This window comes from Eubalaena glacialis, chromosome 15, assembly GCF_028564815.1.
Source record: "Eubalaena glacialis isolate mEubGla1 chromosome 15, mEubGla1.1.hap2.+ XY, whole genome shotgun sequence".
In the NCBI taxonomy this organism is placed as follows: Eukaryota; Metazoa; Chordata; class Mammalia; order Artiodactyla; family Balaenidae; genus Eubalaena; species Eubalaena glacialis.
Genome location: NC_083730.1, coordinates 41069479 through 41095627, shown reverse-complemented (window position 1 = coordinate 41095627; position 26149 = coordinate 41069479). Strand labels below are relative to the sequence as shown.

General features: G+C 50.4%; 1 protein-coding gene across 50 annotated transcripts in view; it reads right to left on the bottom strand.

Moving 5' to 3' along the window:
- Positions 1–25679, bottom strand: part of CELF4 (CUGBP Elav-like family member 4) — a 292879-nt gene extending 267200 nt beyond the window's left edge. For 49 of the 50 annotated variants that reach the window (XM_061169030.1, XM_061169031.1, XM_061169033.1 and 46 more), the window contains exon 1: positions 25379–25664. In XM_061169030.1, the coding sequence (XP_061025013.1) occupies positions 25379–25664 (286 nt within the window). Of the gene's footprint in view, positions 1–25378 lie in introns of all 50 variants that reach the window. The other variant, XM_061169077.1, reaches the window with a different exon arrangement.
- Positions 25680–26149: the final 470 nt, after the last annotated feature.

Genomic DNA, 26149 nt, shown 5'->3' with positions numbered 1-26149 from the left:
CAGTTATGTACATGACTCTCTCTCCCAAGCAGTACATCTTCAGAGCAAAATAGAAAGGTCTAGGCTGTAAAGAACATGCTAAGGCCCAACTGGTTTTCCATTTTTATCCTCCTCATCCTCCGTGTGCACCTCTTCTAATCTGCACCACCCCGTCCCCGCACTCACAGGGCCGTCCCCCTGCAGCTTCTCACCAGCTCATTCCCCAGCCCCTGAACTGCACGAGTATGAGGGGATCCTCGTGCCTCATCAGAGTTCTCAGCGCGCTCCCTTACGTGACTCTTCTCCAAGGCTGCCCCAGCACAGCAAACACACTGCCTCCTGGAAACGGCAGTAACAGCTAACATTTATTAATAGCTCACAATGTGCCGGGAGCCATGCTGAGAGCTGTGTGCGTATTATCTCACGGAATGCTCCTAACAACCCTCTGCCACGGCTCTATTATTATCTTTGTTTTATAAAGAGAAGGCTGAGGTACAGAGAAGTTAAGCCACTTGCCAAAGGTCACACAGCTTGAGAGGGGGAGAGCGAGCATTTGAATCTAGGCAGTTTGATTCTAGAGCCCGTGTTCATAACACTCCTTCTGGTGGCAGGTCTGAGGTGGTAGACAAGGGCTAGGCACCTTTTGGACACACACACACACACACACACACACACAGTATAGTGAAGCCCACACCCACCTACATCGTTTCTACACAGGCTCAGGTTGGCACGTGCACGTGTGACACTCTCACTGCTTTACCCGCCTGCAGAATTTTAGAGCAGCATCGTCTGATAGGACTTTATGCCCTGCAAGGCAGCTTCTAGGTCTGCATTGTCTAGCATAATAAATTACCACTAGTTGTGGCTACTGAACACTTGCAACATGGCTAGTGCGACTGAGGAACTGAATTTTTAATTACATTTCAATAAACGGACATGGAAATAGCCACACATGGCTGTCAGCCCACTTGGTGTTGTCATGGGGTGGTTGAGAGGATGAAGAGCTCTCATGCGGCCATGGGGGTAGCATGGCCTGGCGTGTTAGAGCGCTTCGCAATGGGTACATTTTTACTATTATCGCCGGATCAGTGATGCACTGGGTCATCTCCTCGTCTCCACCTGTCCTCCCATCCAGCTACCCATCACTCTTTGATAGGGGGCTTTTGAAGACCACCCTCCTGACAGTGGGCTCTGACCCAGATGTATGTATGAAGGTGACAAGGAAGGAGGGTTTGGCTCTGAGGTGCCTGGGGGAGCAGTTACAGGCCAGTGGAGGGCGGTCTGTGGCCCTGGAGGACCTTCTACACGCAGGCTCCTTCACCCCAGTCCAGCCTCTCAGAGACTCCCAGGTGCCTAGGGAATGATTTCAGCTCTAATTTGTAAGTAAAACACCAGCAGCTTATTTCATTGTGTGTTGCTTTTATTAGCTTTTAACTTTAAAAGAGAGAAAATAGGGCCAGCAGTCTGTCTCAGGTGTTTGGTGGTGGCTCTGGGGGCCACACAGAAGTCCCTGCAGGATGCTTCTCTTCCAGGGGTTCAGAGCAGCCACTAGTGAGATCAGGCTGGTGGGGGTGGAGGGGCAAGGGTGTACAGGCCACAAGGACACGATTGGTGGGGCAGGCGGGGCAGGGAGGCCTCAGCCACTGCAGAGCAGGGAGGAGGGAGCTGGGCGACCTACATCTTCGCTGTGAATCCGGCTGACTCACCCTAGAGAGTTCCTGCTCTCCCTCTTGGGTGGAATGCAACTTTGGCATCCTGGGAAAGAGACACTCCAAGAAAGGGCAGTGGCAGTGGCCATGGCAAAAGCTGGAGGGAATGAAACTACAGCAGGAGGGATTTAGGCGGGAGCATGGGAAGGACATATTCAAGATAAGCTCTGTGAGATGGTATGAGGGGGAACTGAGGCAGGAGGAGCAGTCTCCTTTGCTACATTCATTAAAGTGAGGGCCAGGGGTGTCTGGCGTTGGTGAGCCCCTGCTGAGACATTGGGGAGGGGTGTGGGGAGGAGGGGACTCCCAAGACCCCACCTCGGGCTTCATGCATGCCTGACTAGGTGTGTATCACACAGTCCATGACCTCACTGATGCTCAGACCACACTGGGGAGGAACAATAATCACATCTATGAAGTCTTGTTTAATCTGTCCTATTATAAATAACTTTAAGTACCACGATACATGAATGCCTCTCACATTTATACGTCCAGCCCAGATCTTCACTCAGCTCCAGGATCATAATCCACCTGCCTTCTTCATGTCTCCACTTGGATATCTAATTGGCATCCTACCCCCAGCATGGCCGAAATGGAAGTTTGATCATTCTTTGTGAGTGAATGAATGAGTTAATCCTGATGGTGTTTGTCTGAGAAGGCTTGTTGCCTGGGGTAGAAGTGTGAGCTCATGAATGTGTTTCCTGGACCGGCTCTTGTGTACGAATTGCAAGACTAATTAAACTCATACATATTTGTGGAAATGCAAATATAATTTTATTTACCAATGACTGTAATAAAGGTAAATGCTCCTTACTTAAACAATTCACTTTGGGAATAGAGCTGTAAACAGAAGCAATAAATAAACACTCATTATTGAGTGCTTACTGTGTATCCACTGAACTTCAGGAGCTGGCTTTTCTGATCTTCCATCATGGTGTTTACACGTGAAGACTTTCTCATTCCCGGATGTGGGACTTGACCACAACCAGGACAAGCACTCTTAACCAAGCCCGTGACTCTTGGGGGCCCTGCTTGGCATTCTGGCTCTGCCATTTCCTCACTGTGTGACCTGGGAAGTTACTTAAACTCTCTGTGCCTCTGTTTCCTTGTCTGCAAAATAAAGATGGAAACTTAACCTTCCTTCTAGGAGAAGTGGGAGTATGAAATGACATAGCACAAAGGAATGCTTGGTTTTGTGCTGAGCACTTGGTAAATGACAAAGGCATGTTAACTATTTCTCTTATTATTCTCTTATTATTATGCTTATTAATTATCCAAGCCTGTTCTAGATGTTTCTATATATTCTCACTTAATTGCCATGATAACCGCGGAATCTGTGTTGTTATTCTCGATTTACGGGATGGGAGCTCAGAGCTCAGGGAATAAAATGCCTGTGGTCATCATCCACCTCTCAAGCATTAAAACTCAAGTCTTTGGACTCCAGATGTATTGCTCTCTCCACGGCACCACCACCGCCTCCCCTTGTTCTTTGGGAGAACCTGGTGCTAGTGAGGGCCAACCATCACACCCCGTTTCCATTTCAACTCATGACCAAGTCCCAGTCACAAGCTCTACAATCCCTCCGTGGACTCATCATTTCTTGTTACCTCTGACCCCTGATTGTGGTCTCTGAGCGACTCCTCAAATCTTCTCACACTTGTCCCCAGCCTCCAAGAGTCCCTCATTATTGTGCAACCCTGGGCTCTACATCCAGCATGAACTTCACCTCATAGGTGATAGACTGTGAAACAGGAAGCATGCTTAGAGGTGACCGATTTTATCTCCATGCCCAAGTGAGAAAGTGGAAATCTAGAAAAGCCCAATGACTTACTCCAGGGGTCCCTGGACAAGAACCCAGGGCTTCTACCCACTTTCAAACCCTGGCCACAGGATCTGCACATCCCTCCATGACCCGGGCACACAGTGGTGTCTGCTGGTGGTGGGTGGGGGTAGGTTGTGTTTCATTTGTGCTTTGGGCATCATTTTCCCCAGTGTTATTTCCTCTCGAGCCTGTGAGCCTCCTAGGGGGTGCGGCGGGGTGCGGTGGCTGTGGCTCTTCCTTCTGCTTCTTACACAAGGTGTAGCTCAACACTGGATGCTCTGTAGGCAAGCGAGCTCAGTCTGTGTTGCTTCTGAGTGGACCTGCCAGCCAGACCTAAGTAAAATCACCATGACATTCACAGGAGCATCTTTGAGCGGTGGGACTACGGGTACCTTCTCTTCTCCTTTCCCATCTCGATTATTTTTTCTATGGTACTGCTCACAGTGGAAAACAATTATAATAAAATTAATATTAAAAAAGCAACTGGCCTTTGCCAGGGCAAGAGTGACTGTCCCTCTAGGTGAGTGAAGGTGGCCACCATGGATCTGTGCCTGAGGTGTGTCCAGCCGAGGCCCGCAGGGGTGTCTGTGGGGAGCTCACGGGGGAAGGAGAGGCCAGATGGACCCAGATGGACACGCACTGGCAGGGGGTCGGCGCAGTGGGTCTGAGGCCGTGGGTGGGAGGTTCGAGCTGCTGCTGTAATAGGCTTCCTGGGAGATGCTCAGCGCAGTCTCTGCAAAGGGTCAGGCTTTGGTCTGGGGGAGGCAGAGGGAAGAGGTGCACTGGGTGGGCACAGCTGAGCAGAGGTGCAGTTGGAACTGATCTCCCAGGAAGCGCAACAGCAGCAAGGCCAGAGGCGAGTGTCTGGGCTGGGAATTCTATCACTTCTTTTTCTTTTTCACTTGTTATACAGCTACAATTCATCTCAGGCTTACCGTGTTCCAGGCACTGTGCCAAATGCTTTGCCTAGATTACTGCATTTCATACTCGAAATAAACCCATTTAGACAGTTCGTATGTTCCCATTTGCAAGACGAGGAAACTGAGGCTGGCCCATGAAGTAAAGTGACTTGCCCAAGGTCACACATCTTATCTGTGGAACAGCTGGGGTTTGACCTCAGGACTGTCTGTCTCACAGCCCCTGGCCACCTCTGGAGACTCCACCTCCCTCTGAATGGGGCCTGGAAAGCCATGGGATGTGCTGAGCACAGCCATGACTCCATGGAGCTGGGAACAGAATAGCGTAACCCATGTGTGTATCTGTGTGTGTGTGTGTCTGTGTGTGTGTGTGAGTGTTTCTGTGTTTGTCAGTGCACCTGTGCGTATCTGTATGTCTGGATGAGTGTATCTGTGTGTGAATGTGTGTGCGCCCACGTGTGTGAGAGGAAAATGTGAGACTGTGAGGTCAGGACCCGTTCCTACTGGTGGGAAAGACGTGTGTTTCTGGCAGTTACGATGGCAGCCTGAGGAGGGGGATTTATGTGTGATCCTGTGGTCCTGGCTGTGCAGGAGGTCATTCCCCTGGGGAAGAAAGCTGCACCCCGGGGGCCATGAGGCAGGGTGCAGGAAGTTAGGAGATGCTGGGAGGGTGTCCAGCTTTGAATCAGGAGGGAGTAACAATCTGGACTGGGTACTGACCATGGGGCTGGGGGTTGCCACGGGGCGGCTCTGGGGACCAGGCATTGGAGATCTCTGAGCTGTTCTCCAGCTGCAGAGTCCCAGACCTTGGGAATTCCAAGGTCTGAGGCAGAGGCCAGGATCTTCATTTCTCATCAGATTTCCAGGGAATTTGGACACAGGGGACCTAGGAAAGGCAGGGGAGGGTCAGGGTCCGTCCTCGGCTGCGGGAAAACAAGGCAGACTTCACCTAAGGGCTCTGTGTGCCTGGGGCTACCTGCTGAGGATGTTTCAGGCAGAGCACAGATGACGACCCTGGATTTGAGTCCAGCATGGTGGTTCCCTCCTGATGAGCCCAAGACCTCAGAACCCATGGCGGCAGGTAGGACGGCTTTTCTCCTGCCAGGCCTCGGAGCAGAGTGAGTTCACGCCGGGGTCAGACTTCGGAAGAGCCTGCCCTTCATGTTTGCACCCCAGGAGCTGGATCAGCCTCAAGTGGCCCAGAGATGAAGCAAAGGAACAGGGCCCCTGCAGCTAGACGCGAGGCAGGGCTCAGGGACCCTGGGTGTCTGTACAGAGGACAGATCCGGGAGGGCAGAGATGCATTCAGCCCAGGAGCATTTCCCGGGAACCCCACTCTGGCCTCCTTTGCGCTGTCCCTCCCTCAGGACACACTGCTTCCAAGCCCTGCCTCTGGGCCGGTTGAGTTTGAGGACCATCTGCTCCCACCCAGATGGAGGCAGTGGGGAGGGGGCCCTCTCTCTTCCCATAGCTGCTGCCCCTCCCCGCAAGCTCCCTCTCTGTCTCTGTCTCTGTCTGTCACGCGTGCACACACACACACACACACACACACAGCCCCACACTTTTGGTTGTCTCCGAGAGGAGCTGGGTGCGCAGGGCTACCCGGAAGTTGAGGAGCCCCGACCTCCTCTTCCCCATCTCCCAGGGGAAGCTGTGGGCAGAATGTGAGAAAAATGCCACAGATGGCCCAGCCGCACATCCACAAAAGCAGCGAGGTCTCTGGAGGAGTCTCCCTTAGCGTCCCACCCACTCAGGCTGCCCATACAACACGTGTGTGGGACCCTGCCTCCCCCAGACCTTCTCCCACCCCTCTTCCACACCCTGGCCAGAGGCTCCTCGAGAGACCCCCCGCTCACACACATTTGCGGGGAACTGCAGGAGTGCCTGCCCAGGGAGTTGGACCCATCTTTTCTGCCGTTTTTCACGTGCACTTGGTAGAAATTCTAGTCATAGACTTACAATCTGTAACTTAGAAACTGGCCCACCCGGGCCCCTGACATCCCCCATACGCCGGCGTCCCCTTAGCACATCTGAGCATACACGTCCACACGGCTCCTTGCCTGGGCCTCCCCAGCTGAGATTGCAGTGTGCTTATATGGAGGCGGTGTGCGTGCGTATACACACACACACACACACACACACACACACTGTTCTCACAGCAGCTACAGGCAAGGGCTCCAGATCCCAGAGCTCTGCTCGGACCCAGAGCTTCAGGATGGGGGCAGAGGCGTTTCTGGCATGAGATTCCCCTGGGCTGAGAGAAAGGGGGGACCCTCCTGGGTAGCAGGTCCCAGGATGAGGGAGCTTTGCAGCTGTGCAGGAACAAGCAAGAGCCCCCTCTGCTCCCTCCCATCCCTTTCCAGAACCAGGGCAGAAATCACTGCTCTCCTGTACCTGACACGCACACATGACCCATACAACATCAGCATACGTGCACATGCATGCAGGAGACTCACAGGACACAGTAATGCCAAACACAAGGAGACGACACACATCCACATAGCATGCCTTGAACAGACACACCGTGTGCCAGCAGCTAGCCACGCCGTGGCCGTTCATAACTGTCTCCATGGTCCCCAGAGCTGCCCACGGAGCCTCACCCCTCACGGCCCATCAGCACAGTATGGTCACGTGGGACGGGGCGACACATACACACCACCTCCCGGGGCAGCCCAGAGCATCTCATATCCAACACACCCGGCCCAGGTCCATGCATGGCACAGTAGGCCCACCCCATTGTCCCAGGAAAGTCTCAGTTTCCAAATGGTTTGTTCGTCCTTCAGGAGGTGAACATTTAGTGAACTCATTCCCAAACCCTCAGGCTTTTATCCTAAAGAAAACCATATGTTTCCCGTTCTCTGATGAGCTCCTTGTCATTGCGTCATTGCTAACCCTTTGCTCCATGTAGAGTGTGTGTGTGTGTGTGTGTGTGTGTGTGTGTGTGTGTGTATTTTCTTAATACAGATGGACAGGGCCACTTTGTCTGCCAAGCCTGGGACAAGTGTGGTCCCGTAGACCAACAGGAGCCCTGCAGGCCAGGAGCAGGCCTGGGTGGACAGCAGAGGTTCGATGTGGGAAGACATCCTCCCTCATCGCTAGGAGCCACAGAGGAGGCAGCCCGAGTGCTGGCCTCCAGGACAGATGGGCTGCAAACCTACACCTGTCGTCTCATCCCTTCCAGTCACTCTTTCCTGGAGGTGCCTCTTCTGGTCACAGGCCTGGCTTTACCTGTACTAGACCTGCCCAGGGCAGATGAACAGGGCTGGGGGGTCCTTGGAAGGCCTGCCCCAAATTTCTCCAGGACCTTCCTTTGGTCTTGGTCAGTTGAGCAGAAACTTGGCCAGGATCCTGGGGGTGGAGGCAGAAGAGCAATTGCAGAGGGAGCATTCTCAGCAAATGCCTTCTGTTGATTTGTTGATTTCTAATGAGGATTTCGCCTTGACCTTTATGGGGCTCCCGCGCCACACAGGCGCTGGCGAGATGACTTTTGGGCCCTGGCCTAAGGCTGAAAGGTGAGCTGAGGGGGCCACTGGGCTCCCTCCCTGCCTCCAAGCTGGGCCCTTGTCATCCCTTTCTCTAAACCAGATGGTTTTGCTTCTCCTGCTAAAGAGTTATGGGGCTAAATTGTGCCTGTGGCCTTATGGTTAATTAAGCCTTCTTGAGGTCTGGTGTGTGAGTGTGTGCTTCTGTGTGAGTATAGGCATCTATGTCTGTGCGTGTACCTCTATGTGTGCATGTCTGTGTGTGTCTATGTGTGACTTGGTATGTTTCTATACATGTGTGTCTGTGAAATGTGTTTATGTGTGTGTGTTATATCTATATTTTTGGGTGTGTGTGCTCGTGTACGTGGGTATCTGAGTGTCCTTATGTGAGTGTGTTCCTATGTGTGTCTGTGAGTATATATTTCTTCGTGTGTCTATACATGTGTGTGTGTCTGTGTATATGTGTATCTGTAAGAGGGTGTGTTTATGTGAGTTATCTCTGTGTGTCTGTAATGTGTATATGTACTTGTGTGTGTGTGTATGTGTGTGTTTTCAGAACCTCTGTAAAATATGGTGTGGGATGATTTAAGAAAACGTTAGCATTTAATATCACAGGGCTTCAGTATCGCCATCTGTAAAATGACGGCGATGGAAGAGGTGATCTTTTTATTTACTTCCATAAGGGGAGCTGCAGTCATGGAAATGTGGGGGGCTTGAGAATATGACAAATTTGGTTGCAAATTCTGGCTCTGCGTCTCCATAGCGCGTAAGCTCCGTCGAGTTCCTGCTCTTCAAGCTTCCGTTCCTGTGGCATTCAAAGGGGCAGGGTGACATCTCTGTCGCAGTTTTGTCACGAGGATTTGATGAGATAAAATAAGCAAGAGTCCTACGTGTACGCCGTGTAGTAGGTGCTTTGTCAATATTCCCTCCCATCCATCCTGATGTCAGCCCGAGCATCCTATTTCTGAGTGAGCAGGACTTTCAGAGCTCTCTGTGTTCTGATGGGGGTGCTGGCACTTAATACATGACAATGACCCTGGAGATTTTAAGTTTTATACCTCGTTTTCCCTCCTTTTAGCTCATTCCATCCTCACAATGACCCTAAGAGGTGGGGTGAGCAGGGGTCACTGCCGTGATTCGAGAGAGGAGAAAGCTGAGACTCTGAGCCAGAGGGCCGGGCAGGGCGAGGACCAGGCGTCCAGCTCCATCCCTGGTGCACCAGCCACCTCTGCAAGCAGGCAGTGTCCAGAGCGCCAAACACTGCCTGCTCCCAGGGGCCCCTCTGAGGATCCAGGCCTCCCTTGCCCTGTCAGGCCCAAAGAGAAGGAGCTTCCCCGAGACTCCCTGATGCATGCAGCTCATCTGCTGGACAGATGTGAACAAGCAGACTTTTGCACAGGAATCAGAAGGGTGGCCGGCGCCTCCCAGAGCTGGCTCTGATCTGCCTGCAGGGAGCTGATTCCCCCTTCCCTCAAACAGTCGGGGGTGTGGACACCCAAGGTCAGATTCAATAGCCTTGTCACCCACCTTATTTATAGGATTTGACTCTAAGTGATGATTGCTGGTTTCCCCAAATCCAAACCACTGCAGAGCAGAGTGGTGTGGCCCCAGAGAGCAGAGGAGCAGACACCTTGAGTTAATGAATGGGCTTAGCCTCCCAAGAAGATACACTCAGTTTCACCTTTAACTTTGGGCAGGTTGGTGGGGAAACAAACAAACCAATCATACATTCCTTAGATCATCGCTGCCCTTTGGCCAGGGGCTGCCCAGGCCAGGCCCTAGGAATCTGCCTACTTGGCCATCGGCCAGGCCTCTGCCCCCTCTGGTTCGCCCAGGCCCCTTCCCTGGCTCGCCGGCATCTGTTCTGACCCTGAGCCGTTCTGCTGTATCCTGGAAGGATATGACCAGGTTGTAATTTTCCTTCATGATCCCTTTTCCATTTTTCTTTATAAAAAAGGTATCAACTGTACCTGGTTGCAATAGGGATGAAAGAGGTAATAGACAAGAAAGCACTTTACAGATTAAAATGCTATGTAAATGAAAGGCATACTATAATATAAATGAAATATATAATTTAACATCTATGATACAGTCTATAAGATACAAGATCTGACTTTAAATGACCAAAACACCTTTGGTATATAGGTTATACAGGTACGGTAAAATATATGACTTAATTTGGTATATAATGTGATTTAGAGTATATACTTTGATCTATCGGATTATGTAATATCTTATGACATATCATATTCCGAGCACAGAGGAAAGTAGAATCAAAATCAGTCGACATTAGGCTATTTTGGCATTCAAAACACGAGCCCCAGATTTGTGATTTTAACAGCTGAAGCTGGGAGGGAGAAAACTAAAAATACGAATGGGGAAGATATCTCCATCGACCGGCAATGTGGCCCACTGGGTGGGGGGGATCCGTGGGAAGGCAGAAACCCCAAGAATAGGTCTGGGAAAGGGGAGCAGTGGGGAGAAAGCCTCTTGGGAGGAGGTGGAGGAGTCACGCTTGGCAGTGATTGTTCCTACTATTTATGAAGCCAGATGAGGAGCTATAGGGCTTGCGGTGGCCCCCAAGTCTGCTGATTAGCTGGAGATTATATTGATGATGTAATAAAAATTCACTTTGTCTATTAAGTTTCACCAGGACAATCAGGAGAGATTAGATAAAAATCAGAGGAAATGAATAACAGAATGGAGGAGAAAAACCATGAGCCTCCGTCCCTGCCATGGACCCTGTGTGTCTCCCCTTTTCCTGCCCACAATGGGGCATGGGCCCAGAAGCTCCCAGCCCTGCACCCAGGCAAAGCTGAGCTGGCAACGTCCCTGAGCTGGAGCTGGGCTGCTCTCAGGAAGGGACTCGGCGCTTCAGATACGGCACTGGTTTAAGTTTACTGACTGTGTTTAATATTTGATTAGACCTCTGACTTGGCAGCCTCCTGGGTGCGCCGGCCCTGCTGGGAGACAGGCAGGGTCTGAGCCCCTCCGCTGCCTGCTTCATCTGGTCCTGTGGCGTGGGAGGGGGTGGTCCATGTCCTGGCCACACAGCTTTAGGCCAGGCAGGCCCATGCCCAGGGAGCAGCCAGAGGCCTCCCAGCCTCACGGCCTCTCCCTCTGGCTTGGCTTGTGCCAGAAATCCCCCCATGAGAGATGTTTCTTTGGGTTATGGCCTGGGCTCTAAAAGGTCCCTGTACGAGGCACATGTCACCAGTGACGGTAACTCATTAATGTCCATTAGCCGCTAGGGACGCATCTGCCCAGTTTGATTTGTCAGGTCAGCAAGGGGCAGGACTTGGAAGGGATAGGAAAGGGAGGTCATTTGGGTTGGGGACCGTTGTGCCCTGAGAGCCCTGGGGCTTGGGGTTTGGGGCCTGGGGGCGTCGGGGGAGTGTAGGGTAGGCGGGGGGGGGGGGCACTGGAGGACTCCAGCTCTATGACGGAGCCCAGTTCTGCTTCCTCCCCCACCCCGAGAAATCCCAGGGGTCAGGAGATGCCGCGGGGTCAAGCTCTGTGGAAGGCCTGAACGAGGGGAGTTTTCCTTCCCCTAGAGAGTCGGCCACAAACACTCCTGTGTTCGGGGCCCTAAGGGTCACCTCATCTCTTCCTGCTCCTCTGGGCTGGGTTTCTCTCCCAGAGATGGAGGAAGCACCCCAATTGCTCTCATGCAGTAAATAGGCTGCCCAGGGAGCCTGGCACCCTTGCCCGGGTGTGCTTTCCACATTGGGAGTGGTTCTTCCTGGGATCTGCCAAGATTCTTCCAGCCACAAGACCAGTGTCACCCCAGGAAATGCTGTTCCGGGCTTTACCCACTGTCTGGCTTCCGGCAGCCACTCCTGAACTGGGGGCCAGCACAGAGGAAGGGCAGAGGGCCGGGGGATATTTCCACTTCTAGAAACCCCCAGTTTACTGCTCGGGATGTTCAGCTGAGTAAGCGTTGGGGACAGTCTGGATGCCTGACTAGGTGACGGGGGACATGGGCACGGGTTGAAATATTCCATGAGTAATTTCTCAGCCCAAGTGGGCTGCCGTTCGGACAGCTGAAGGACACTGCAGCCCCAAAGAAGGTGAGGCCTGTCCTTGCAGGTCCTATGTGTGTCACCACCTTCCTCAGACATATCTGCAACCCACCCACCTACCCCTGCCCCCAACTCTTCTCTCTCAGCCGGGCCGGTGGTAGGTCGAGATTTATTCAAAGTGAGAAATTCCTTTATCCACCAGCCTGAGAACGAGACTTTACTGCAATGGGACAAAAACGAAACATAATGGAACAAAACGAAACAAAACAAGCAGGTCGGCAGCAAGCTGGCCTCTGGGCTCTGCTCTGCCTTGTTCCCATGTCCCAGCCGGGCTTCTGCCACCCTCTCTCCCTGGGAGCCTGGGGCCAAGCCTCTTGGGCCGGAAGCTGGTACCCCTATCTGATTACTCCTCTTTGCTGGGGGGTCCTTCATTCCCCACACAGGACATTCGCATTGGGTAGTCTTATATTTGTGGGTTTGCTGCTTCCTAGCACACCCAGTTATTCTCGGTGGTGATGGTGGGTTCCCACCTTCCGAGGAGAGAACGTGACCCTCAGGGCACCTGAGTCACACAGGAATCTGCCTTCTTGAGGGAGGCGTGTTTGTGCCCCACCCCACCCTGGTCTTCCCTGAGGGTCTCCCCCATCAGATTGGAATGCTGCACTTGCTCTCTGCTTTGCAGAAGGCTGCCCTGCCCCGTGGGGGTAGGCATGGGACCCTGCTCTCCGCATGGGGCTGGTATGCCCTAGATGCAGACTGCAGCTGGGTCGATGACTCCCCTGCCCTTGCCCCAGCCGGATTCTCCTGCCTCTGCCAGCCTTGGGGGACCCTCTCCTCCCGGCTCTGTGGTCTCTGCTGTGGGCCAGCCTGGCTCAGCTAACATAAGTCAGAACACTCAGGGTTAACGTTTTGCTAAGAAACTTGAGAAACTCAGGAGAAACAAACCAAGGCTTTGGAGACAGTGTGAGTCACAGACCGGGGGTCTCGCACCGAAGGGAGCAGGAGTCTGGCGCCCCCAGCTCCAGCTCTGTGGCCACCACCTGGGCCTCTGCTCCTGTCTCTCTCCTCCCGTCCAGCTGCCTGCCACTGTGACCTGGTCTGTGGAGTGGCTGCTCACTGCCGCCTTCGGGCACGCTTTCCCCGCCGAGACACCGCCCGGTTATCTGCATTCCTCTCCTCTCTCTGGGGACCTGTTTGGCTGCCTTGTCCCTTCCAGCCCCAGGCCTCACCCTTTACTTCTCATTCCAGTGGATTTTCAAACCTGCCCAACACAATAACAACAGAATTGACTCTAAAATAAATCTAATAATTTACTTATTGAAATAATCAAGATGAGAGCAAAGCGGAGGTCTCAGTTTTCAAGAAAAAGAGTTTTAAAAATTGCAAGAGAAAATGAAGCCTGGAAATAAGTCAGTGGTGGCTCTCCTGCTCTGTGCCTCTCACTCCGATGGCCCACGGAACTTTGGTGCCCTAGAGCTGGTGCCCTGGGGTCTCAGCTGGACCTGGGTGGCAGGTGTGCCAAATGATCACTAACCCAGGCCCGGGTTGTCAGGCACAGGGTTGAGTGTGCGTTTGTGTCTTCTGGGGCATTTGGAGAGTCCTTTGCAAAAGCTGAGGGATATAACAGTTTGGAGTTGGACCCATGTCAGACCCCTAAGTATGGAAAAGATTCTGGTGCCGCAACATAGGGAATGAAGAATAAAATCCGTACTAAACCGTACACGAATTATTCATTTTTGAAATGAAACCAAACGCACATGCATACTGAACTACCATACTTTCTGGATTTTCTGAGTCTCCTCTCTTGTTTCATGTTGGTGCTGTTTTGCTGGTGCCCCAGGCTTGGGCTCAGGGTCCCACGCAGACTACTCCTGCATGCGGTTCCCACGCGTAAGAGGAGTGCCCCCCTTGTCCTGTAGGGGTAAGGAGTGGTGTGCGGGAGAGGTTTGGACCCCGAGCCAGGACTGCTGCAGGAGCGGCGCCTCGGCTTCAGGGGCCCTGCTTGAGAGTAGAAAGTTCTACCTCTCATGGTCAGAGGGCAGGCGACCGCTGGAGGAGAGGGGAGCCCCTCCACATGCACAGTTTGGGGGCCCCTCCCTAAGGTAGGGAAAGGGTCTACAGGAGGGTCCTAGCCTCTGGGCTTTGGGCTGTTCTCCTAGAGTTCCTTAGACCCAGGCCTTTGGGGCCGAGGAGGTGGTGTGGCTCTGTGGGCGAGGAGGGTACGCCCTCCCCAAACTCCTCTGTGGCCACGCCTAGTCTGGGCCCGGGTGGTGGGCAAGTCCAGAGATCTGGGAACTGTCCAAGGTAGCCTCAGCTAACAAGGCTGGGCCATTAGCACGGGGGAGGGAACAGAGACTGGCCAAGGCCCTTGGTCCCAAGGGCTGGGTGTAAGTGTCTGGCGGGACTCTGAGTGTGCCTGAGGCCAGGAGGGGGAGGCAGGTGGCCTGTCTGCTGAGGCCCAAGTGCTCCCACCCCAGCCACAGGGACCATTTCCTCTCCTTCCTTTACATCAAAGGCATCTCCCCTGCACCTTAGCAGTTCCTTTCCTATCGTCCATCATCACCCCACCAGGGGACCTGGCCTCTAAGGCAGTCTCCCTTCCAGCTGCCTGCACCGGCTCTGGGAACAGAGAAGAGAAATGATCCAAACTGTCGGCTCTGTTCCGTCTCTCTCTGCCAAGCCCTCGGTCACTGGAGTCTCTGCTGTCCACTTCTCCCTCAGAACACCTGATCAGCTGCTGCCCAGCATGGCCAAGGAGGACCAGGAACAGCCTGAGCTGGGCTCCAGTGGGCAAGGCCATGAGAGGCCAGGGACATGCCAGACAACAATTCCAAGGCCAAGGACACATGGCCTTCCCTTTCCTCCCTGCTCACTGTGCCTGGAGGTGAGCCTGAGTGAGCAATGGCCTTCTACAGTCCAGACCATACCAACCTGACCAACAAGGCTGGCAAGACAGGACCCTGGCTCCGCTGGTCTCAAGAACCCAGTCACATGATTGATGGGATTGGATGCCTTTCTTCCTGGGACCTTTAAGCTGCAAAGGGTGCACACTGACATCCTCCCGAAGCCAGTATCCAGCCATGTAACTGGGGATGCTGCTTCAGGCTCACACCACCCCTCAGAGGTAGACCTCTTCACACGGCGGGTGCAAGGATGCTCTCTGTGCCCCATCCGGTGAGACTAAGCCAAGCCAAGTATTGATTTGACAGAAAGATGTGGATATGTTGGGTGGATAATGGTTAGGGGATCCTATTTCTTTCTTTTCCTGTTCAGAGAACACCTCTCCTCTACCTCACCCCGCTGGAAAGCAGAGGCCGGATGAGGGAAAACGTTCTTTTTGGTGTACCTGCCAGGCAAGAGGCAGCACTCACTGGGAGCAGTATGGCCAAAAGCAGCTATGGGGAGGTCCGTTAAGGGCCACGCTGCAGACTGGACTTTGCTACTCCCAGCCTCAGTCTCTTTATGTGTGCAGTGGCAGCAATGCATTCGGGCTTCTTCAGGCCAGAGAGGGGAGTTTGACTCAGCTCAGCCTCACAAACTTCTGCACTGAAACTCCCAATCATAGGAATGCTTGACACTCCATAAGGCCTTGTTGTTTTGTACACACTGGGGGGGTGTAGCCTCTTGCCTATTTGAAGGTTGCCCTGGTAGACACCTCCTTCCTGGGCACTTTCCAAGGGTTCAAGACCAGGGAGCCTCTGGGAACAAGGTCCCCCTTTCCCACCACGGCAAGAGCTCTCAACATCTTCACCTCTCCGTATATTCTTAGAACCAGTCAATATGATTAATTTTACATGGGCATAATTTCCTGCTATTGCAGAGGAGTCCTCCTAGCCTTGCCCATCAGCAGTGACATGATACAGTTTCTGGTTATATTGGTCAACCAAGATATTGATATTATTAATAATGGATATCTATATGCTGACCTTTGTCCATACAACTGAATGACTCTGGGCTGGCTGTCACATTTCTTTAAGAGCTATTGATAAGCCCATTACTGGAAGGGCATGTATGATCTTAGGTGTGTGATTCCATTCACCTTCAAGCATCTCCTGCGCAAATCTACCTTTGTTGGATGAACTGGTGTGGGTACAGTGCCATGTGCAAGAGAGAGACTGCATGCGTGTGCTTGTGTGGTGAGTGTATGTGTGTGAGTGTGTGAATGTGTGTGAGTCTGTCTTGAACACCGGGCCTTTTAGAGCTGATCAAATAGTCAATTAGAGCATTATAGGGAGGTAGCCGTATCAGAGAGTGCTTACAAATACACTGTGATGTAGTGTTTGATCTTTGGATGCCTCTTGTCTCCTAGGACTAGCACAGAAGGCTTGGCTTTATAAGGATATTATTAGGTTGATGCCTTGTTCTCTCAATGTACCTGCCAGGCAAGAGGCAGCACTCACTGGGAGCAGTATGGCCAGAAGCAGCTATGCGGAGGTCCGCTGAGGGCCACGCTGAAGACTGGACTTTGCTGCTCCCAGCCTCAGTCTCTTTATGTGTGCAGTGGCAGCAATGCATTCGGCTTTCTCCAGGCCAGAGAGGGGAGTTTGACTCAGCTCAGCCTCACAAACTTCTGCACTGAAACTCCCAATCATAGGAATGCTTGACACTCCATAAGGCCTTGTTGTTTTGTACACACTGGGGGTGTGGCCCGTTGCCTATTTGAAGGTTGCCCTGGTAGAATGCACGCATTGTGTGCTCACGTGTGTGCACACAGACACACAGATCTCATCGCTAGTCTCTGATTGCTGTCATCTCTGTAATTGCTGTCATTCCTACGTGGCTGGACCGTGGTGTCAGGGACAGTGCCTTCATCAAATCTGTCTACGGTGATCCGTTCCTGTTTGGACCCGGACGCGCTCGCTTGTCGGGGGAGCCCCCTCACTAGCCCCTGTAAAGGGAAGCCAGCTAGCTAGAGAGATCTTTTGGATCCTCAGACTTAGTGTATGAATAAACCAGACATGGATTAATTAGGTGTGACTGCATCATTAAATTAGAATAATGAACAAACAGCCACGTATGGCATTCAAATCTGCCTAGAATGACTCCAAGGGTTGCTTTCAAGTAAGTCACCTGTCAGTTTGTAGGTTTTGGGGACTCTGGAGAGTGAGGTTCCTGTCATATCTTGAGAAGTAGATTCTTTAGGCACCACCTATGCCAGGCGTGGACCATCCTTCAACACGCACCCGGACTCCGTAACTGAATCCAAACAATGGCTTGGTTCAATATAGCGTCATCTATGCACGCTTCAGCTCCGAGCATTTCTCAGAGTGAAATACGACAGTAGCACAGGTGCTCAAGAGACAGGAGGGAGAAGTTAAGAGGTGTGGGCAGCGGATGTGAAATGTATCGATCCCATAATATTTATGTGGATGTGCACATACTTGCTTGTGCACGTGCCTACACACACAAACACTCACACACACACACATACAAACATCTCTTGCATTTCCATGAGCTCTGTTTTTATTCTATTGACACTCCCCATTTCAGTCAGAAAGATTTGAAGGTGAACCAAGTCTTAGTCGTGTAATTTTAGAAATAGCTGCTGAGAGGAAGCCCCATGCCCTCAGCGGGCAACACCCCTCACCATCCCCATCCTAGGACAGAGCGGCTGTGAGGTAAGATCCATTCATCATTAACAATGAGGAAGAAGCCACAGCTAAGAGGAAAGAAAATGGGAAGGAAGGTTGCTTGCCTCACCGTGAACAGTAGGACAGTCTAATGCATGGGGGCTTTGTTAGTAAGATCTGCGAAGTATCCAGAAACCTTTGATCTGGAGCAGCTCTTAACAAAGGTGATTAATTAATTAAAGCAGAGTGTATTGCAATAAAGTAACATCGTGGTCAGTTTATGCGCTGTCCAGAGCCGGCCTTCAGAAGTCTCCGTCAATTAAACTCTTGTTGGAGGCCAGCTCATTATCAATTTTTTTTTTTCCTGAGCTTTGATCAATATTTTTGGCTGTTCCATCCTCACGGAACCAGAACTATGTCTGTCTCCACGAGGGCACGCATTTATTTACATCTTGCAGATGGCCATGTAGGATTTGTTCCTGAGCTGAGCTGCTGGGAATTGCTTCGTTTGAGTGTCAGTCAGCTTATGCTGGAGGGGAGATACAAGGGAGGATAAGGGAAACCAAAGTTGGAGCGAGTGGAAGGGGAGCAGCCCTGTGACTCCTTGGTCCTGAACACATCCCCTTCTGCTCCCGGAGGGACACAGAAAGGAAGGCAATTACCCTGGGGCTGCCCACCTGGCTGCTTTGTTGGTTTCTGTGGGCAGAGCTGTGGCTTCGGCTTTATACCCATCCAGGGGCCACTGGAAACTGGATGAGTGGAGATGGAGGAAGCCCTTAGGGCAAGCACATCAACTCTGGGAATTCCTCTGCCACCATTTCTACCCCATTATTGCCCTCTTGCCCTGGCATTTTTAACCATACCCTCATGTTGCCAAGTGGAACATGTATCTTTCTCTTCAGACCCACGGTGGGTTTTCGAGGGCATCTTAAATAGTAAGGAGAAAAAAGAAAAGAGGGAGGTGGAAGAGCATGATAAAAGGGCTCCAACTAAGCTGGGGGCTCTGTTCCCCTTCCCTAGGCTATTTGGGCTGAATTAGATGCTTTCTGTGATTCTTGGAGAATATGTGTATTTGAGGGGCTGCAGAAAAGGTGAAAGTAAAGGAAGAGGATGTGATTCCCTTGTAGAGAGCCCAAAAGGCGGGCCACCAGGTCCCTGCCACCCCTGTGTGCATTCAGGCTAATGCAGCCCTTTGCTTGCCAGGGCCTAGCTGGACTGACTTGGTCAACTCCCCTGTGTGTGTGTGTGTGTGTGTGTGTGTGTGTGTGTGTGTGTGTGTGTGCATGAAAGCACTACAAAAGAAAAGTTGGACAGGGATGCCAAGTGGCAGCAGGTGGGGTAGGGAACGCAATGAGTAGAGGGAATGATCTCTGCAGAGAGCTGGGCTCTGTGGCTGGCCACTCAGATCTCGGATAGAAGGTCATTTCTAAAATGAGTCAATAGGTGAGCAGAAGTGGGCAAGCCTTTGAAGAGTGATGCGTGGGGGGAGATGAACCCTCTCCCCAACCTGGACTTCTGAGTGGGGCTCTCAGGCAGATGAACAAGAGCACGCCTCCACACTGGAACTTAGATCATTGACAAATCCAAGCCGCGAGTTCCGAGGTGGAGCGTGTACATAATCACAAGGACAGCGTCATTCTCCTCTTTTCTCCATCAACCATCTCCCTGATCACACGTATAGCCTTGCAAGATGAAACTACCCCTAACATCATCTCCACGACACTTGAATTTGTCATGTCTTCCCTGCACACACACACACACACACACACACACACACACATGCATGCACTCACACCAACACCCACGCAGGCTGCAGCATCTTCCCTCCCCCTACCCTCCAGTACCCAGAGACACACACAGATTTTCACACCCTCGAGCTCTTCTCTCAGCATGTCACATGGGATTTCCCTTCCAAGTTCAGAAGCTGCTGCAGTTTCAGCCACTGTCAACCAGTGATCCCAGCTTCCGGCTGGCATTCTGGCCTTCCAACTTTCGGTTTTCCTTTTTTCTGCCTACGATGTTGGGCCTCATTCTCTACTGCATCTTCCTCTCCTCTACAGAGTACTCATTCCAAATCTTCTATACTGAGATCCCTCCTGGGTCAGTTTGGAAACTGACCACCCTCTGGTGACTTGGAAGGTGTGAGTTGTGCAGTGTTTTTCCTAAATCCATCAGAAGCAAGTGAGACCAGCTCTTTTCTCAACCCAAGGGTGGGTGTTTTGGATATCTCCTCAGGCATCACTCAGAAGCTCCTCTCCCATCCTGGTCTATAAATTATAATAATGAGGATGATGATGATAATAATAATAATGACAGTGATGGCCTTTGCTCGAGTCACCGGAGAGTGGTGAGATCACTGGGTATCAGGAAAGTCCCCCAGCAATCAGCTTTACATACGCATGAACTGAGGGGACGTTTGCATATCTGTGGCATACATTTTTGTAATTGTTTTCCTTTGAGTTGTTTTTAAGCTATGACTTCATTCAAGAAAAGCTTTTCTTTTTGTTTTATTTTGTTTTTTGTTTGAGAAGTCACAAACATCAGCCAACTGGAGCAGGTGGAGAGAGTGAAAGTATGCCAAGGGGGTTCTTTCAACCCAATCTAGAATTCCCCATTAAAGCTGAGTGGGGCAGGGTGGGGGAGAAAGAGTGCTAACATCTCCCTGTTGAATTGCAGTAAAATCTAGGCCAGCCCTGGTTCCCATATGTGTGGGATGCGCTTAGTCATGCTTGCACATGGATGCATATACGTGCACATGTGCATATTAATTTATGTCTGTGTGTGGTGTGTGTGTGTGTATGTGTGTGTCGATTCTCGGGAAGTCTGTTTAAAAGATAAATGAAACCATGCACAACCAGCAAATAACCACCAGCGTCTTAAATAAATTAATCATTTCCCAATAGTTTTTTTCTTTGCTCCTAAATAGAATACTTATTAACATCTGGAATTTGGAGGGTTTTTTTTTTTTTTTTAATGGGGGCAGTTGTTTAGGTTTATTTTAACTTTGCAACAATTACTATTGCTGATGTTCTTTAGTGAAACTTATTTTTAAATGTCTTTCTTCTTATTATAGCTATCTCATTTTCCACCTCTCTGTCTCACAAGGCAAATCTTTCTTTTAAAAGCTATAGGTGTGTGTCCAGCCATTCTGCTAGTGTTTTTCCCTGGACAGAACTGAATTTTTATTTTTCCAAGTAGTTTTTAAAAGTTCATCTTACTTGAGCTGATGCCCATGCTGATACTTCGGCTTCCCTGTGTCTTAGACTCATTTGAAAACAGAAATCAGATAGAACCTCACTAGCTTTAATTCACCTATCTCAGGAAAAAAAAAAAAAGACAAAACAACAAAAAAACCCAATGAGCTCTTTCAGCTAAAGTCAAGTGGCAGAAACTCGATATTTTGAGAATTGTTACCTCTTACACAAAAATACCAGACATAATTTTATGAAGATGGTCACAAATCACCCAAACATAATCATAACCCTTGCCCTTTCCCCTTCTCCCAGCTGTACCCCAAATCAAGGGGCTTGAGGAATTTACTACTCAGATACCGTTGAAATGAGAGGTTGTGCATCTGACGATGAGTATATTTCAAAATGATATACTCTCCGGAGCTCAATGCACAGAAGGTTCCATTACTCTGTCCCCACCCTCCCTCTGGATGTAGTATGAAAGTATGAGGGGCCGAAGTCCCTGAAGCTGTGGCTCCTGGGTTGGGAGCCCCCGGGATGCCACTAGAGTAGATTTTCCTCCATGCAGCAGGGGAAAATCTCAATGCAGAGAGGTTATCCAGGCCACAGATCTGTTCTGACTGGTTAACAAGAGGGATTGTGATGAGGACTTAGCTGTTTAGATTAAAATGCATCGCAGGTTCCGGGAACAAGCACATATCAGTAGTAAAGGCTGTTTAAACCTTTGGGGACAGCCTTATGCTTAGATCACATTAATTCATAAATATTATACTAAATACCACTTAAATTGGACTTAAATGACTTCAAAGATAATGCATTATAATATGGCTATCCAGAGAGCACTAGTCTTTATGTCTCCCAGTAACTCAGTCTTTGCTGCCTCCTATTCTGCTAGATAAGACCAAAGTTATGAATGGATTGTGGCTTGTTCATGTGTGATCCACTAACTGTGTATGTGTGTGTGTGTTAGCAGTCGTGACTCTGTGTGTGTGTGTACGTATTTTCAGTCACTGCCTTTGTTTTCCAGGAAATACAAGGAATAAAATAGAAATAAATAAAAAGTGAGAGAAGGGAAGAATTAGACTAGTGGATGACCTGTTTCCTTTTCCAAGGCAGAAAAATTCTATAAGAAGGGGCAAAATTCGTCCTCAGTTCACTTCTGCTGATACCCTGGGAGTTTGCCTCTCTCTTCTTTAATCAATAGCACAGTGCCTTTTTCTTTGGAGCCTGGAAAAACAATCTTTCTCAAAGTGCTTCTAATGGGGGAGAAAAGGAGACTCTGAGTTAGCCGGGAGAGTTTGCATTAAACTGGGTTTTCTTCCTTAGGTGTTGTCTCTTCAAATTGTTCTGGGCTTTTTCCTTTCTTTCTCTCTCTGCCTAGCACCCAGATCTCCCCCTGCCCATTTGCCTTCTGGTCTCCAGGGGGTGAATTTACCTTTACGGTAATCACGCCAGTCCACAACTGCTATTTGCTGACTCCCCAGCCCAACAGCCTTCCTCGGATACGGCTGGGTTTGCTCCACAACACACACCTACTCCCTCCTCCAGACTCCCAATTTGACTGGAGTAATTGCCTTTTAAGGTTCACTCTACGCATGGCAGGTATTCCATTAACCCTTAGAACTCTTTCCTTCTTTAGTTACCAGAAATGGCAGGTGGCCAACAAATGGATACCCACCTGAAATCTCATGTACTTAATTTAATTTTTACTTATTTTTTTTTCTTCTTCTTTTAACCAATAGCATACATATTCCATCCACAATGAAGGCCAGTATCCTGTCATGTCTCTCAATTTTATCCCAGTATGATTCATAAGAAGTTAGAAATTCAAGAAGGGGAAAGAAAAAGCCACAAATATACCCTGAAACCAGGCTTAACAAAGGCACGTTTCTATCGCTAGCCTCATGTTATAATTTAGACTTGGGGGAAATCTAGAAGCCAAATGCAACCCTCTTTCTTCAAGCCTCATCATGCTTTTGACTTAACAGTAATTAATCACCAATGGCAAGCAAGTAATTTTTTAGGGTGGCCGGAAGCTTATTTTATCAGGATTAGCTAATAAATCAGTCTGTATCACTGAAGGAGGAGTTCAAACTCTTCTAGGACTGAATAAACCAGGCCTCGGAAACTGTCTCATTTATTCAGCTCTCTCAGAGCTTCCAAGCACTGTTAGGGACGTTGTGGGCCAACCTTGCCTATAAAAATCTGAGGGATGGAGAGGCAGGAAGTTTCATAGGAAAAAATATATGCTCAGGCTCTGAAGGGTGAGTTTCGACAATGAAGCACCCAGCATTCCAGAGCCAACGGGCCTGCCTGCCCCTGACTGAGCCAGTTTAGAGGAGGAATTATTTAGAAAATGAAGTTTTGCTTGTCATAGGAATCCTGGCCAGATATGTGTATGTATATATATGATATGATACATATGATGCAACTATATCTTAACCTTCTCTACCTCGCTGATGCAAATGATGATAATTCTACATCTTTGCTATAGTAAAAGGGAGCCCCCAAAACATCAGAAACAGAGTGATGATACTAGCAAGGGGTCGTGAGAAGAAACCAAGGAATATTGTTTAAGATTATCTTCATTTGGAATAAAGAAGCAAATAAAGTCCTCCAACCCAGATCTCATAGGAAGCTCAGTTCTTCACAACTGTCTTTTTGCCTCTAGTGGATTCTGATTTTTTTAAACTTTAAAATCTCAAATCCCCACAAGAACCTATCATTAAGATGGGCAAAGTATTTCCCTACCTCTGCTTTTTAATTTTCATTATTGCTATTTTAAAATCTGGGGACATATTAAAATGATAAAGGTTTAATACAAACCTTGATTAGCTTCTAGGGAGCTTGATTGGAAAGGGAAAAACTACAGAGATATGGTTGACTTGAGAAGGAGGGTGAAAAAGGGGGAAACAGATATTATTTCGAAGACTGCCCCCCCATTCCACCTTTCCAGTTTCTCTTCTGAACAGACATTTTCTCCATATTGAATAAAGGTTGGTTTCTCTCTCCATTACAGCTCCCACCCTCACCCCACCCCAGCAAACCCAGTATATTTCCATTCTGCTATGTTTTTGTGCTACTCAACATGCCATTAACTTTAAGATTTACTCCTCAGCAGGCAAGCTGGAAGATGCTAAAGCCAATAAAAACTGCTCTCTGGGACTCCAACTATGAAGAGTTCGGAGCTCTGCTTAGTATTCGGATGAAGGGAGGGCTGAAGAAGGAGGGAGGCTGTGATAGTGAAAACCACTGCTGCTTAGAGAACCAGACAGCTCCGCGCTCTGCACCTAATGTGCCAGAGGATCAGCTCTGTTCATAGCCCATTTGTGGCCAAGGATGAGGCTGCCCTCTGTGTGTGGGTAGGTGTGCATGTGCGTGTGTGTGTTTTCATCTTTAAAACCACCAGCTCTAACACAGCATCTTCAGCAGCTCTCCACACTACTGTTTATTAAAAACGGAACGTCCATACACATCCCTTACAACTTCCTTAGCCCAGTGTTCCTTCTCTGACTGACGATCAATCTCTCTCAGAAAGCATTTAACTTGCCTACACAGCTCCAGCCCCGATTAATTCCCGCTGCACATCCTATACATTACTGTTAGGGAGCAAGCACTGGGCTAATTTCGTCACCCACCAGCCACCCACACACGTTCTACAACTGAACACGTTTGGGGCTCTGCCTTAAAGATAATAAAACAAGGAGAAAACAGGCAGGTTGCAGACAATTCCCATGACCACTTTCCTAAAAAGTTGCTGGGTTTTAATTCTTTGATCATTCTGTTTCCCCCTCCTCCAAGCACTCACTAGTAATGATTGTTTCAAGGGAAAGAAACGATGTACTATAAACCTCTCTGCATGGTGAGTTTGGGATAATTTAGGATACACCCTCCAAAATGCATATCTTTCACACACAGATTTTTTTTCTCGAAGCCCTGCTTTCTGGAGGAGGGGATCATCCAGGCTTCCCTGACCCCCCCCCCCCACTCCACCCAGGGGATGGCTGGTTCTTTGCTAATTCTTACCTTAGGTTTTGTCCCCCTTTCCTTCAAACAACTAACACCCCCCCACCCCCTCCTCCACCACTCGCACCACAACCGGATTATTCAGGCACACAGCTCGACAGGGAGAGTTTACTGTTAAATTGATAGCGAAATAAAAATATATCTTTGAATTTGTCACCTCTCTTCTTTTTAGACGGCTGCGCTCCTGCTACTCTGGCCCCGAGCGGAGAAGGAGAAAACCATCTCCGCTTAGTATTTCAGCACCACGGCGATGGACAGCACCCTTGGTCCCCGGCCGGCTGAGAGCCCGCCAGTCTGCTCAGCGTCCCGGGCTCGGCCGGTGCAGACGTCCCCATCCCAATCTTTCAAGTCGCTGTACCCAAAATCCAAGCCCCGTTTCCCCTCGATCCTCTCTCTCTCTCTCTCTCTTCTTCTTCTGCTCCCGCTTCTCTCCCCACGAAACCGCGTCTATCAGCTTTTTGCCCAAAACCCAGCCTTGCCCCGGCGAACAGCTCCCCACGCACCCCACTCCCGGTCTCTGCTGCCGGAGCGCCTCCCTCCTCGGCGTCCGCCCGAGGCTCCCTCTCGCGCCGTCTCCCGCTCGCTCGTTCGTCGCCGGCCGATCGGCCCGCCCGCCCGCTCCTTCTCACCGGCAAAGTTGGGAACGAAAGGTGCACTCACCTTTGTGCATGCCTGTGAACCTGTCCTTCAGAACCGTAAGCTCGTAGATCTTGCCGAACTCCTCGAAGAGGGGCTTGAGGTCCTTCTCATCCAGGTTGCGGGGGATCTGCCCAATGAACAGCTTGATGGCATCGTGGTCCTTCATGGGAATGGTCGACGGGTTCCCCGGGCTGTGGCTTAATCCGTTCATATGCCCGGCGCTGCCCGGGCTGCTGCCGAGCCCGTTGGTACTGAGGCTCGCGTTGTCAGCCTGTCCGTTTGCTAACGTGGCCATCTTTATATACATAGAGAAAATCTTCTTTCCTTTTATTCTTTCTTGCTCGCACTCTCTCTCTCCTCTCCCTCGCAAGCTCGCTCGCGCTCACACACGCACACGCATACACACACTCGGGTTCTCTCCCCCTCGGTTTCTCTACACCTCGCTCTCCTCTCGCTCTCTGCTCTCTCTCTTTCTCCTCTCTTCTCTCGCTCGCTCGCGCTCGCGCTCTCTCTCCTCTCCCCCCTCTCTCTCCCTCCCTCTCTTCTCTCTCTCTCCCTCTCTCCCTCTCTCTCTCTCTCTCTTTCGGTCTGATCAGATTTTTTTTTTTTTTTTTTTTTACATTGAACAGACAGGATCTCTGTCCTTTGCGTTTAAACAGGCTGGACCGGTTCAAGTTCCCAGTCAGACCAGGGGTGGGGGCGGCGAGTGTGCGCGCGCGGAAGCTGGGGGCGCGGGGCCGGGAGGGCAAGATTTAGGCGGGGGGGGGTCAGCGCGGCGGCGGGCGGCGGCCG